Source organism: Ambystoma mexicanum, chromosome 12, assembly GCF_040938575.1.
Source record: "Ambystoma mexicanum isolate Mex_15411 chromosome 12, UKY_AmexF1_1, whole genome shotgun sequence".
NCBI classification, from domain to species: Eukaryota; Metazoa; Chordata; class Amphibia; order Caudata; family Ambystomatidae; genus Ambystoma; species Ambystoma mexicanum.
This window is the reverse complement of record NC_090936.1, coordinates 151,566,822-151,582,123: the sequence shown is the minus strand read 5'-3', so window position 1 is coordinate 151,582,123 and position 15,302 is coordinate 151,566,822. Positions and strand designations below refer to the sequence as shown.

Sequence of the window (15,302 nt, the reverse complement as noted above, 5' to 3'; positions counted from 1 at the left end):
CACACCCTTCTTGATAGGATTCCCTTTCCCCTCACTGTTAAAGTGGTTCACGCTTCTGTATGTGCAGACAGGGGCATCATTTAGGGGTCGCCAGGGGTCGGACCTACGACCCCTGAGGTCTCCCTTGCTACCCCTAAAAAAAATAAACAATTTTATTTTTTTAATTGAGGTTACTGGCTGTGGCCAGCAGCATGTGGTTCTGTGTTTGAGTGGCTCGTTTTTTGATGGCTATAGCCGGTAAGATGGCTCAGTGGGTTGAGCGCTAGCTGCTGCAGTGTGATTGTGCTCTGCAGGTTCGACTGCCAGCAATGGCATCTCAGCCTTTCATCCTGCTGAGGTTGGTAAATGAGTGCCAACACAGGTTGGGTGATATTGTATGTATATTTTATGAGCGCTTTGAAACCCGTGCCTTGTGTATAGGCGCTATATAAATAAACATTAACATACCAACATTACCCTTATCGTTTGGCCTTGGTGACTGCTTGCATTCCCAGTAATTTGGTACATGTGCCTATACGCGCGCATATTAACAATACATATGGTGATCCATTCCTGTATGAAATGTTTATCACTTTATAGTGATATCGTAACCATATTTTTCGTAGTGTACTTGGAAACAATTCTATGTGATGCCACTTCCTGTTTTGTCAAGGGGTGAAGGGTCCTGTTCCATCACTTCCTGTGATCTGACTTCGGGATGGGGTCATCACTTCCTGTGATGTCATCAGAGGTCAAGGATCGTGGGATGTCACTTCCGCTACCTCTGGCATTTTGGTGAAATGACGTCCCTGTGTGCAGATGGGCTTCTTTGCTCTAACAGATGTTTTGTTTCTCATCGAGTGTTGCGCGGCGGTTAGTCGTGTGTGTGTGAGATCGAGCACTCGTACCACAGAAGCTCAAAATGGCCATGCTGCATAGAAACTTACAAGCACCCGTGGATGCTATTGCTACAGTTGACTGCTGCGGTACCATGCACCCGTACAGTACCAGTGTGTTTAAAACTTGGAACTGCGTTCGTCTAAAGCTCCAGTGTAAAGTATTCAGTGCTATTACTGCCTGTGCAAGACGCACACTTTTCTCTAATCGGAGAGCAGTGGCGGCTGCTATGATAGGGCGGCCGGGCGCCGCCCCCCCAGAAAAAAAGAGAGAAGCTAAGAGATTCAATCAGAGAACTTCTCTGATTGAATCTCTTTTAGCCTAAGATGCTGCTGCATATCCTTTGCCAACAGTGCGGGGGCGCTGTGGCAAGGAAACAATAGTCACTAGTGTACTATGGCCGGCCCGGCAGCGGGGCGCGTCCCAATTTAGTATAATTTATTTTATAGTAGAGTGCGTGGAGCTCGTAACTCCACGCACTCTACGTAGCCCCTTTTATTAGAAGCCTGGCGGGGCGCTTCAGGGCTGGCCCCGCCAGTATTAAAATGTGCGCAAACAGCGCACTTATATTCCCTCCCCTGCCATAGATACAGTAATGTCATTGGCTGGCAAACAGCCAATGACATTACTGTATCTATGTGTATGACTGGCGGCGCAGGGTGTGTGCGTGCGCCTGCGCCGCCTTCACACCCGTCTTTCTTTCAGCCGGAGTCAACAACACACACGAGTCGACGAGTGCTGCAGCTGCACCAGGCCACCAGCCCAGCGGCGCCACGGTAAGTACCCCAGCATTGTGCGTTGTTTAACTTTCTTCTTGGGCCCGGGGACTCGGGAGTGTTGTTACACTTACTCCCCTCCCCGGGCCCAAACTATGTGGTCCACCACGCGGCCCAGGCCCAGTCAACACTGAACGACGTGTAGGCCAGGGGGCCTACACGTCGTTCAGTGTTGCTGCCGAGCCTGCTGTCAACTTGGGGCGAGCCGCCTTGGTGGTAGCGGGCTGCCCGCTACCACAAAGGCGGGAGCCGCCTGGGCCTGCTTTGTTTAGCCCCGGTCCGTGCTGTGGCCCAAGGGCCTTGCCTTGGGCCACGCCGGACCGGTACGCAAGGCCCAGGGCACTGGCAGGCGTGCGCTGGCGCTGCTAGGCCCATACTGGGCAGCGCTAGCGCACGCCTGCCTGCCAGTGCCCTGGCCTGGGCCTTGAGTACCGTCCGGCGTGGCCCAAGGCAAGACCCTTGGGCCACGGCACGGACCGGGATGTTCATCCTTGCATGAGGATGATGGCTGGAACTAGTAAGCTAGGAAAGTTTTGCGAAATGTCGCAAAGTTGTGTTTTGGAAAATGTTGGTACTGGCGGCAAACGTCTGTCTTGTCTGTGCTCTGAAGGGCTCGTCGTTATTGCTGTGGATTGGCTGCACGGCTCGTTACCGACAAACGTGTAATATAGTGGGGTTGTTTTTCTGAGCAGATGAATTATTCTAAGTACTGGCTTGGTTCTATACAGAATGTTATGGGTGGCACTGTTCTCACAGCTTCATCCATAAGCGGCTTGCTGCAGCAGTTGCCAGATAGTGTGCCATGATTTGGGGTTGGAGTTCCTTGAGACACCCCTGCACGGGCACAGAGGGGTGCCAATTTGCATGGTAACATAACCTTTCCCTCCCCTGTGAAAAGAAATGCCTCTACCAATTAATTAGCAGCATCGACTCATTCCCAGGCGCTCAAGCTGGGAATGTTCACAGACTCTCCTTCTGCGGCAGCATTGTAAGAGGAGTAACATTCTCCTCAAATGTGTGCCGATGCCGAATTCCTGTAGCAGCACAGGCTGGTCAGAGAGTGCTTGGAATATGTCCGTCTGCTCACTGGGAAGTACTGGTGAAACGCAGCCGCAGCCCGCGAGTCCCGACCCTCCCGCATCATGCTAATTGTGCCGTTTTATATTTTCGGCATTTTTTGTCGAAAAATGCCGAAAATATAAAACGGCACAATTAGCATGATGCGTGAGTGGTCGGCCGCGGCTTAGCATCACCATGGTCTCTGAATTAGCATCATTTTCACCGTCAGAGGAATCAAATGAAGGGGAAAGACGAGCTATCTGCAGGGGAGGAGGTGTGACTGGGCTGCCTGAGGTTTCAAAAATGAGATAATTTTCCCCTGAACAGGCGAGCGGAGACCTTTCTTCTCCTTAATACTATTAGCAATAACCTCGGTCACATGTTTTATTTGCAATTTCTTTTTTTTTTCTTAATTAAATTGCTGGTTGCCATAGCACATTTGCTAGCCATTCGGTCAGAACTGCATAATTGATATTTCGTACTTATGGATGGCATTTTGAATGACTTTCAGCAAAAACAAGTAATAGGCATTTACTTGCTGTAGATCGAAAATGAAAAAGTTCCATCATCAGGAACAGCTTCCCAATTTAGATTATTTATAAATGAAGGTGCTCCACCCCTACCACCACCGGCCCCAGCAGACCACAGTAAACCACTTTACTGCCACTTGCCGTGCTAGAATGATGCTAAGTAGTGGTAGTCTGCAGTTCAGTTTAGAAAGGGCTCGCCTCTAACAATAGAAACAATGAAAATCCCTTGTGCCTGGGATGCCGTTATCTCCCCACACTAAACAACTTTACTGAAAGGGATTATAAAGATACAAGCAGTTTTAGCAGCACGGGCCACGTGGTATGGTCTCTATCCAATCTTTCTTCAGTTTGTAAATCAACCAACCACTTTAAGCCAGAAGAATGAAAATATAATAGTGGAGGGGCAGCAGGAACGTACAAAGGTATTCTTACTAGGCTGATCGCAGGGAGCCATTCCATAAATTAGTCTAGGGCCCCATTTGCATCTGAGATATAAGAACACAATACCATCTTTATCCATGTGAGCACCTCCCAAATTAACTTCAGGTATACCATTTGCAGCATCCTTTGTCGGTTCAAATAACTCACCACATGCTTTCGCCCCAAAGGCAATTCAATGTCCATGCTTAGAAACCTCTGGTATTCAGCACTTTATAAATAACCAATTACAATTACGCAGTCTGAAAAACAATATCGCATTATGTTATTAGTGGGGATTTATAGCGAACTTACTGGTCTATTTCGCCCACTCAATGCGCTGGATTCGGGGATCGAACCCATATTGCATTGTTGAATCACTTTTTACACCTGGGAAGACTTGTTTGCTAGGTATCTCTTTGTCTGCTGTTTGGAGCAAGAATGTGGAACACTGGATGGGCCTTTCCATTTATTGGGCAGCTTTAACTTGTAGTCCAATTGGCTGATATGTTTGATTATAACAAAAGGAAATAGGAACCGAGGAGACAACTTTTGGGAGGTTTTATCTATCGATCTATCTTTATGCATACACCATAGTACCAGCTATTCCCAATACAAGCTGCTGTAAAATACACCATCACACTTGCACACGTAAGAATAGTGTACCACCATTAATATGTAAAACCGAATGCTTTTTTCATATTTCGGTGGGTTTTTTGGACAGTAAATTGCACATTTTGTAGGCCATTTTTCCAAACATTTCGCAGGGGGAGAGCCCCCCTGCACCCCCCTTGGGGGAGTGGGCTCACGCGCTGCACGCGCTCGCTACTATATTCGCCCGGGGAAATTTACGCCCCACCAGCTTTCAAACTCACCAGCCGCCACTGTCGGAGAGTATCATTCTATGCACATTTCTTTGAAACTTCATTGAATGGGGATGAGGCTGTGCTTAAAAACAAAGATTGCAATGTTTAAGTGTATTTTGTCTTCTTTCTCTGCAGACTTCTGGAGGTGGAACTGGTGATATTATGCAAGAATCGGGAACGGGCAACTGGCGAGGAATGTTAAAAGCATCCAAAGGCGAAGATAATGACGAGAAGCCAAAAATGCCCGTGGTCCCAGCCAGTCCTCAGCGTGGTCATGCTGTGAATCTGTTGGATGTGGTATGCATTTCTCCTTCACTTGCCATTATTGCACCGTTTGTGGGAGCGCATTCTACACCATTATACTGCACATGAGATGGGAATGCCATTTGAACGGCTTTCTGCCAGTAGTGTTGGTGCGGGCTGTGTGGTGGCCAGGTGGCTGGGAATGATTCCCGCCCGATGATGTGTATAGCCACTTGCTGGAACCCTGCACTGATGGCACAGGTAGAAAGCCTTCTAAATATTCTTCCGGCCCTGTCATTAACAGGCTGTTCCAACAGAAACAACCGCTGCATCCCACGATTCAAGGGACATTTAGAGGGCTTTCTTCCTGCAGGCTGTTAGGATTGTGCGGCTGGGAGAAATATTAGTCCCAGCCCACTTGCTAGGTAACAGAGCCTGCAGACAGAAGGCCTACCAAATGTTCTCAGTCTCGAGATAAACCGTTCTTGTGGCTGCACAGTTAACAAAGACTTGGCAATTATTGATGTGAAACATTCGTTGGCAGCACCTATGCCTTCTTTTTAGACAGTTGATTCGTGAGGGGATGTAAGCACTTTCATGGCTTTAGCAGAAACACAAGACCTCTGAAGGGGGGATTTACGGCTGATTTTAACGTTCAAGCTTCAGCTGAGGAGTCCCACAATGTGTAGTTGGATGCCTTAAACACCACGTTTGCACATAAAGGAAGTGACGCAAAGATATTTTTTAAAAGCTTAGTTTATTCATGAGGTCTATCTTTAAGATGAGAAGTGTTTTGCATTCCGGGACTTGGCCAGAAATGTCTAGAAAACCTTCAATCTGGCAACCTTGATAACAGGCAGGTAGCCCCATACAGTGCAACTGAAATCATGCACTAGAAGTCTAGGTTAAACAGTAGGTAGCCCAGTACAGTGACGATACGAACAAGCAGCGTCAATTCCTGGTCTAGATGGCACAATCCTGCTAAGAGTGCCTGTGAAATAATGCACCCGAAGCCTGGGTTAGACGGCAGACTACCCAGTACAGTGAACATAAAATCATTCCTCAGCGGTTTGGTGTAAACATCCCAGTATGAATAGAGCCACGAGTTGGGCGTCTGGGGTATGCAGCGTTTAACCCTGTACACTTCCATTGAAATAATTCAGCTAAATTCCCGAGTTAAACGGTAATCTATTGCTTATTTTAAAAAATCATGCGTCATGACTCCTGTATAAACGGGGGCTAAGCCCAATACCGTGGCACTGAAATGATGCATCAGAAATTGTCCATTTTCAGTCCCGGATAAAAAGCCGCCAACCCCATACAGTGCCTCTGATATAATGGGTCAGAAGTCTAGGATAAACGGCAGACAGCAAGTCCAGAGTTTATAAACATGCCTCGTGTGTCTGAAATAAACATAGCCCTAAGCAGTGCCCCTAGGCCAGACTGAAGATGATTGGGGGACCACCCTTACTTTGACCGAAAAATATCTGAGGCACTCGTGGTGTGCATACATTATAAATGGAGACAAATACAGTTGGGAGTTTATACCCACCGATTATCACGAGACAGCGATCCAGCAGCGGGTTTAAAGACTAAATGCCCAGTAAAAAGCTATGCATCCTCCTCTATTTAGTACATTTGTAGGAGGGCACAAAACCCACAGGCATCTAGTCGGTAGTTGCATAGGGGGAGGGTGGAACATGGTGTGCATTCAGGGCATAGTTGAAGATGAAGGTTTTGAGGATTTCTGAAGGCGTGGTAAGAAAGTTCGTTTTGCAGGTGAGGTAGGAGCTCGTTCCAAAGAGCTGGTGCAGCGCCTGTGAAGCTGGCGCCTCACGCTCTTTTCCTGTTGAAGCGAGGTGTGATCAGACTGTGTTTGTAGGCAGATCTAGTAGGTCTGGATGTCAGTGAGGTTTTGGGGTGCCTCATTGGAGATGCATTTGTAGGTGAGCGAGAGTGTCTTGAATTTGATTCTGTCCTTAACTGGGAGACAGTGGATTGAATTTCTGGTCTCTGATATGTGGGCCTGTCTTTCAATGTGCAGCTCGAAGAGCATTGCTTTCAATAGTTTGGAGTTCGTGCAGGTTTTTGTCAGCAAGTGGCTGATGTGGAAGAACTGGAGTTAAGACACCATGTCCACAAATGAGAAATGTGTGTGTCGGAATGTGTGTTTTCCTTGCTGAGATATCGGTGCGGCTTGAGAGGCGATATGCGCAGCTTGGGTACTTTCCTCTAACCACTGCAGAGGCAGACGAAGGTGGTGGCAGTCTGCTACCGAGCCGACGTTTGAGTACGGCGGACCTGAAGTCAGACTGATCGAGACCAGACATCCGCTGACAGCACCTCAGAATGCTGCAGGACTCCCGTGGCCTGCCTGACTGGCCTGGTGCTTGGGGCTGAGAGCGGTGAGTTACATCGCTGCAGGTGTATTTTCATCACCTCCGGCTCAAAGCAGAAAGAGGGCCCGCACGCCACAGATACACCTTGGAAGGTGCAGATACTATACTTATTCCTAACTGCTCATTTACAGAAACTATTTGCATACCGCTAGTGCTGGGGGAGGCATTCTCATTCTGAGTACTCAGAATGAGTACTTCTAAATTCTTTAATGGGTGCACTTCTACCCAGTATATAGACATAACTCTGACTACTCTACTGGTGACTGCGGATGTACTATCTTTGAGCCAGTTTCAGTGATGAGATTTAGGACCTGCGGAGAACCTGCATCTCGTTGTTAACTGTGACAACTTCTGTCCATAAATACCCTGCCTGCGAGTGACTGCACAGTCTGTCCCACATTGCCTTGTGGAGAATAGCCACAATTCGCTGTGGAGTCGTTGCAGAGTCATACACACTCGCAGTCTGACAACGATGGCAGCAACAGCAAGACTAAAGCGAACTGAAGGACGCTGCCTTCGGAGTGGACGCACCAGAGGTGAAGAGCAGTTGATGACCACCGATCCAATCCTGCAAAATCATGCACCCCTCCCACCCCCTGCCTCAACGATGGATAAAGACCCGCAAGGCAAGAGGGGACCCTCCGATGGCAATAACACTTCCTTCCCCGATTCCCCTGCCCTGGTCACCCCATCGTCATCTGACAGTATTTGGTTCGCCGCCCCAGAACTCCGTCCCAAGCGCACAGCTCATGAGCGCTGTTAACATCCCGGAAAAAGTGTCGGCTAATCAATCAGAAGTCTTGTGTGTGGCCTCCCAGCTCCAAATTGAAGGGAATAGCTCCACGAAAGGAGAAGACTCTCACCTCAGCTCCAGGTCCCGGTGGGGAAACACCCCAAGGCGAGACAGAGGGGAAGGATTGCGAACAAAGCTATGTACCCCCAAGGGAACTAACGAAATCGAACGCTGTGGAAAGAGATTACGAATCGCAGCCAAATTAGAATGCTAGGCCTACTGTGTCTGCGACGGTAGACCATAGAACACCGCAAACTAATCCGGCCCTGAAAATTCTATTGGAAATTCACCCGGTGAATGCCACGAAAGACTTATCAAGTCCTCAGTATGACTCTGAACACCCTGATTCCCTCCGATTGTGAAACAGCAGCAGACACTGACTCAGTGGCAACTCATTCAGTCAGCGAGCTGCATCAGTGTACATCGGCACCTACTTCAAACAACCAGTCAGGGCCAGCAACCCTTCCGACGGACAAACACCAACTAGGAAACCAAGAAAGATCAATGTGTGCTGATTTAAATCGGGGGAAAAAAGTGGAACTCTTGAAGCTGAGGACAACTAAGAACTTCAAAAAGACCAGCTAGTACCCGAAAGCTGCAGTTCAGCTAAAACAATGTCAGATCAAGTTAACGGAAAACCTAGAACTCAAAAAGAGAAACCATGCAAACATTGAAAGAGAAACACAACTTTGCCACTCCAAACCAACGTATTTGAAGCCTTTTTCCGTAAACAGTCTAAAGGAACAGTGGCATATCGCAGTGAACTGTCTGATGTGGAAATTCTGGCCGGAGTGAAAGACCCCAACCAAGAAGAGTGTCCATCAAGCATTACTCTTCTAGAACTTATGTCTTTACCACCGGCCCCAACAAATGAACAACGTATAGGGTCGCAGGAGCAAACCTCTACACCGACAAGATGGCATTTTGGCAAACCGCCTGTAAACCAGTCAGCAACTTTAGCAAACACAATTCTCTCAGACACTACTAACTCAAGTGCAAAAATAAAAGCGCCACCCATCACTAAGGTCAACATTCTGGATAAGGAAACCTGTGGCTTAACGATTGACCTCAACAACCCTCGAATGGGGGAGTGGACAAAAAATAATTTGGCAGAGATCAAGGTTACTTCTGCCATGGCAATAGCCTCATTGGAAAAAGTCAAGGAGGGACGCTGAGAAAGTTAAGGAAGTCTCGCTGCCATCTGCCACAACAAAAAAACACCTAAATTTGACTCCCTTACCACAGCTCTCGGACACCCTGCTCGACCCTGTGGCAACCACAACACAGGAACCGCTCTTGAACACTCCACCACAAAATGGATGACCAAGTGGGACCTAGCAGGCAAAGAGATGCCCACCAAGAAACTGGATATCTTTGCAATAATGTCAGCCGTCACGATTGCATTGGCACCATTTGGTAAACTCTGAGGCACTAAATGAAACCTTAAAAGACCACACTATGATGGTTGCATTAATGCACACAAAACTGATGTACATAGAGGGTTACCTCATTGCCACAGTGGCATGGAAGGCCATCAGGAAAGATCAATGGACCCTCACTACAAACTTACAGGGAGAAGACCGTGCTACAGACACAGATCAATTAGATCTGGCTCGACACAATAAGAAATGTTCCTCCATTGGAATCCAAACAAACAAAACCAGATATCCGTTAGGAAATGTGAGCACATGGTGACCTTACCACACCTAGTGGTTTTCTAGAACTTAGGCCTTCAATCCTAAAAGGGTTTAACAAACCCCAATCAAAATCTGAAGGTCAAGAAAAACAGCAAAAAAACGACCAAAAGGGGGAGCCAAAGATAACCGGCAGTTTAGCCCCCGCAAAAAACCGGCAGTGAGGGAACACAGCCACCTGTGGAAAAACCCAGCTCTACCCCCCAACTAAACGTCAAGACCAAAGCTAACCACGTTCCCTGCTAAACCACTGAAAACGTGGCGGCTAAATGAGTACAAAAGGAGATTGGCAACACCTGCCTTTTTCATGTAACGGCAAGTGGGAACAGATCCAGAAGTGCCACTAAAGATAAATGAGTTGCTCCCATATTTGATCAAAGAAAAATACTGCGTGGCAAACGCAAACTGTTACCAAATAATCAACAATCATCAAAAGATCAAGAAACTAAGAACGTGACATCGTCAATAGATGAGAGCAAGGCCTCAGTCGACCTAATGGTCATCAGTCAATATACCATTGAAGATTCAGAATCTGAACTAGTCGATTCATTAGCGAGGGAAAGAAAAATGTACATTAATAAACGGGCCTCACTATCAGCGGAACCCAAACACAAAAGGGCTCTAATAGAACCGGAATCCCCAATTTTCTTAACCATGGAAGACCAACGTGAAACAATCATCTCAAGGTCGGATTAGCCCAAGTTAAACAGGCCTTGTTACTTAAAGCAGTGGAACATTTGCAACGGCTGGGATACGACTTTTGATAACAAAACAAAAGGTCGAAAAAGTTAATTAGCAAACTTCACCTCACGGCATGAATGTAAAACATCTAGAGAGAGGAAGGAACCTGTTCGAAGACACAGCCATAAAAAACGTGATCTTGAGGACCGAGACATTTCAAGAAACGCTTCACTGGATCAAGCCATCTGGGAAGACTTTTTAGAAACCGAGCGAATCCCACACGGCCCCCTTCCAAATTTCAAAGTCGCGTTTAGCCAAGACAAACCAGGTGTCCACCAAGAATCCTCAGCTAACGTCCACTTGAAAAATGTAAAGGACAAAGAAACTAAGTGATGGGATTGGATCCCGGAGGACCTGACGAAACAACTACCACACTAGTAACTAAATAAAATGTCCAACTGTTCACTAAAAGAACAAACCTCCGGAAAAAGTCATGGAGATCAATACCTGACTTTGGGCTTGTGGAACACCAGCAGTCACAGACACTTAACACCTGGAGCCATAAACCTGGGAAACTTTGGTTTATTATGCCTTATTATACCTTGCTAATGGCCAGCCCAAGCCTTGAGGGTTACGAAATCACCAGCTCCCTTGCGGTTAGAGGTTTGAAGGGTCGCCCTAGTTCAGGACTACTGATAACGGTACTATCTGAAAGCACCCTGTGTCTGAAAAAAAGCTTGCTGTCTACAACATTCATACAGCCAGCGCTGCTTACCTGGAACCGTTCAACACCTCATTCAACGAAAAGACAGGACGAGCTAATTTTATTAATAAACGTCTATTGGAATCCGAAAAGTCAAATACATAGTTTTCATAAGCGGAATAGCATCAGTGATTGACAAGGCTAATACAACGTATGATATAAGGCACACAATATGTGGGGATCACCACGCCATTTGCCCCAAAACCGGAGAACGAGAAAACAGACAGCCTAATATAGGCAATAACTTGAATAAATCAGCAGGCAAGAACCGAGGCCTTGAATGGTCGGACTTAATGGATACCAGGGACCTTTATAATTTACACTCCACTACAAAAGCAAGTAAATCCCACACACCAATGTGGGAAAGGGATGGTCTTGGAAGGACTATCGATTAGATCTGTTTCAAAAGACCTATTCACATTGACAACCTCATTTAAAGTGCAAAAAAACCACAAAATTGATTATAACATACTGATATCCTCGTGCAGAGACCCAAGACCTGACAGCTTTTCCATCTAGGTTTCAGTAGAACTTTGTGGTCAAAGCACACGCCTAAGATTGACCAAAGAAGCGATGAGCACTATCACTAAGCAGTATGTAGAAGCGAACAATTTAACACATCACTTAAACCTTCCTATGGTGGATTATCAACCACTACTTACCCCCTATCAACAACGAAAAAAAACTTGGAGTAATCCCTGTGATCGATACCTTCACACCTACAATTCAACGTTACAGGAAAAGAGAAAAATAATGCGACAAGCCAAGAGACTAACAAAAAAACAACCAACCATGGAAAACAAACTAGTCACAACAGCGACCAAGACCTATAAGACTTGGCAAATAGGGTACCGGCCGAGTACTGTATCAAAGGGGCTCGGTAACAATGCTTTGTGCCATGTGCAACAGACTATCCAGGGACTTGTAAACATTAATAAAATCTAAGTTAAAAACCACGGAGGCAATTCTGTTAAACAATGTCGGTCAGCACAAATGGATAAGCCGCTACACTGACCTTTTTGAAACACCTTGTGGGGCTCTGGAATTAAGTCAACACCCATCGACGGAACCATGGGATTTCGACTACGGCAAAGATCTGATTCTGAGGAAGAAGATAAAGCTCAACAGATCAAGAGCTCCAGGGCCAGATGGGATTACGAATGTGGAACTGAAATCCAACCCAGAGGAATGGGCCGGCTTCACCTTTGAGATCCTCAAAAGATGTGTTGTCATGATAACAATACCGGGTTGTTGGAAAACCGCAAACATAGTTCTGATCTTCAAAAAATGCGATAGGACCAGCCCGAAGAACTATCGCCCAATAGCCCTGTTGGACGTGGTTGGCAAACTATTTGGCTCACTACTCTTGGACAAATTCAATGCCTGGGTAAAAGATGCAGGTTGCAAAGACCCTTATCAATCAGGATTCGTAAAAAACATAGCCACCACAGCCAATATAATGTTGATTAGTGTACCAAAGGCAAAAATAATGGAGGGCCATCCAAGAGTTTTTGTTGCCTTCATAGACCTAGTACAGGCCTTCGATCGGGTCAACTGAGAGAAATTAGTCAAAACTCAGAAAATGGTACTGCACAAACTCACTCATGGACCCCATAAAAACCCTGCATTCTGTATCATTGAGAGTAAGGTTAAACGGAGCAAGACAACTCTTGGAATCAATTAAGACCACCAGAGTGGATAAACAAGGGTGCCCAGTAAACGCCTACATGAGTGACATCACTGAGTTAGAAGAAAACGCAAGATCCTTTCCGCCAAGCATAGGGGAAGAAAAGCTCATGCATCTCCTATACGCGGAAGATATCCTACTGGACCAAACTGCAATTGACCTGCAACGTCAGTTAAACACCTTACTTAAGTACACAAAAGACGATGATTTGGAAATCAACACTGAAAAAACAAAAATAATGATCTTGAAAAAAAAACATCTAAACGTACTGAAAAATAACAGTGGTACCTAGAGGGCACAGATCCAGAAATTGTAACAAGTTTCAAATGCCTGGGAATAACACTGATCAGGAGTCCTGTCGGAACCCCCATGCAGGTGAAACTGTTCGCAAAGATTAAGACCTTAACTGCACAAACCAAGGCAATGGAGAAACAATTTGGACGATTTGCTTACACCCCTGTAATTACTTTTAACAAAGCTAAAGTAACTGCGGCAATCTCTTATGGAGTAGAGGCAATGTCAGGAATGCCTGAGAACATTTGGAATAATCTTGAAGGATATTACTGGCGCAAAGTTCTGAAACTCCCAGCATCTACACCAATAGCCTCAATTAGAAGGGAATTAAGTTTAATGTCACTTAAGGGAATTATCGCCAGGAACTCACTTCTCCTATATGGCAAGGAAACCCCACGCCCAAAAATCTTAGAAATAATCAAAAAAGAAATGGAGGGCGGTAGAAACAGGATGTTCTCCAATTGGGGAAAAAAAGAACAAAAACCTCTTGGATGACATTGGTAGCTCAGAGGAAGAATTGGCAATTAATCCATCAAAAGTAAAACCAAGATTAAAAACATGGGACTGGATCCAAACACATGAAGTGGCAGTGAAGAATAAGTTAACATTACACTTACCACCGAACACAAACAAATTTAACGAAGTGAGGAAATATCTGACAAAATTCCCGGACAAAATCCTGCATTTTACATTCCTGAAAGCTCACCTGAACGTCCTCAAAACCAATGAGATTCTAGCTATCGGAGGACTATCGGCAACTAATGGCTGTCAACATTGCAGAATAATAAACCATGTCGAAACAATCGGACATCTTTTACAGTCATGCCCAGGACTAAGAAAAGAAAGTACCATCTACCTGGGGCACCATTTGCAGGCTTCAAACATTAACAAGGGGGAAGAATGGTGGTGCAGACTGAGAAGTGACAAACATCTTTGGTCATAGCAGCATCATCACTTCTTCGGATCATTGGCTTGGAGCAAGAGCCAGGAACTCTGGTTTGAGCCGGGGAGAATAATTGACTTCTCCTTGAATTCTGAACTTGCACTTGATTGACTAGACCCGCATAGGAAAAGTATCTATTCAATTTAACAGAAATGTCATGATGAATTGATGATTTGAAACCCTTGTAAAAGTTGTCAAGAGACAATTAAACCAAGTAACTAAAAAAAAAGGCAATGAGGTGTTTGCACTAATGTACACCATGTGGGAAGTGATGGCCTGAAGGGCTCCAACAAACATTGGCGAGCACTGCAAAGTGCACATTGAATCCCCAGAAGGAAAGTCATAAATAAAGGAATACATTGCTGTTATAAGATTGCTGACTGGCAGATGGAGACGGTTGCTGGGGCCCCCTTAGGCTCGAGGCCCTGACGCCGTCCCTTAGTAACACAAATAACACATCATGAATCTGCAATAAAAGTTGAGTGAACATACTCAGGTTCTATCCCAACTCGGGAGTCTGGGATAGAATTCAAACACAGTGGCAACAAAGCCATGAGAAGGAGTAAAGCCATAAACCGAAGACAGTCCAGTAACATTTCCTATCAAACCTTGGATAAAACAGTGGCCTGCCCAGTCACGTGCCTTCGAGCACCAGATCTTAAAAGGTCTTTATTGGCTCAAAGATTCTCTGCATAACGGTGCTTTCTCTCTTGCGCAGGTCTGTCTATAAAATATCACTACTGAAAGCAAGTTCTGCTGGGGTCAGGTATATGTGTTTATTTCATTTCAATATGCTGCCTTCATGTTTACATTTTTAGTGCAGCATCTTCACTTTTTGTACGTGTTAACCATCTTTAAATGTACAGTTTTCAAATATTTCAGAGCTCCGGCCATAGAGAATCCCTTGTGTGCCCCCTCGCACATTTCATTTCCTCCCCAGTGGCTGAGTAGTCATCTGCTTTCATGTGAAGTAGGCCTGAGATGAGGGAGGTGGTGTGCAATCATAAATTGTGCTGTGGCACTTGCACATTTGTTGGAGTTTCCCCCTTCTGTCACACATTGCCGTAAATACCCAAACAACCCAAAAAGAGTGGCTTCAAAGCAGGTGACTGGAAAGCTTCTTCCACAGAGGGGAGAGAGTGGGAGCAGGAACTACATAGATGCCAACCTCTCTCCTGGACAAAGGTGGTCACCGGTGCAGAGGGAGTTGTGGAGAAGACACCTCTGCAAATTCCAAAGCCCAGTTTACCTCCCTTGCCAAAGATTACAAAAGAACGATTC

General features: G+C 45.9%; 1 protein-coding gene across 4 annotated transcripts in view; it reads left to right on the top strand.

Annotated features, from left to right (window-relative positions):
- DNM1L (dynamin 1 like) overlaps positions 1-15,302 on the top strand; it is a 1,039,542-nt gene that overhangs the window by 760,862 nt on the left and 263,378 nt on the right. For all 4 annotated transcript variants that reach the window (XM_069628197.1, XM_069628195.1, XM_069628196.1 and 1 more), the window contains one exon: positions 4,660-4,821. In XM_069628197.1, the coding sequence (XP_069484298.1) occupies positions 4,660-4,821 (162 nt within the window). The remainder of the gene's footprint in view (positions 1-4,659; positions 4,822-15,302) is intronic.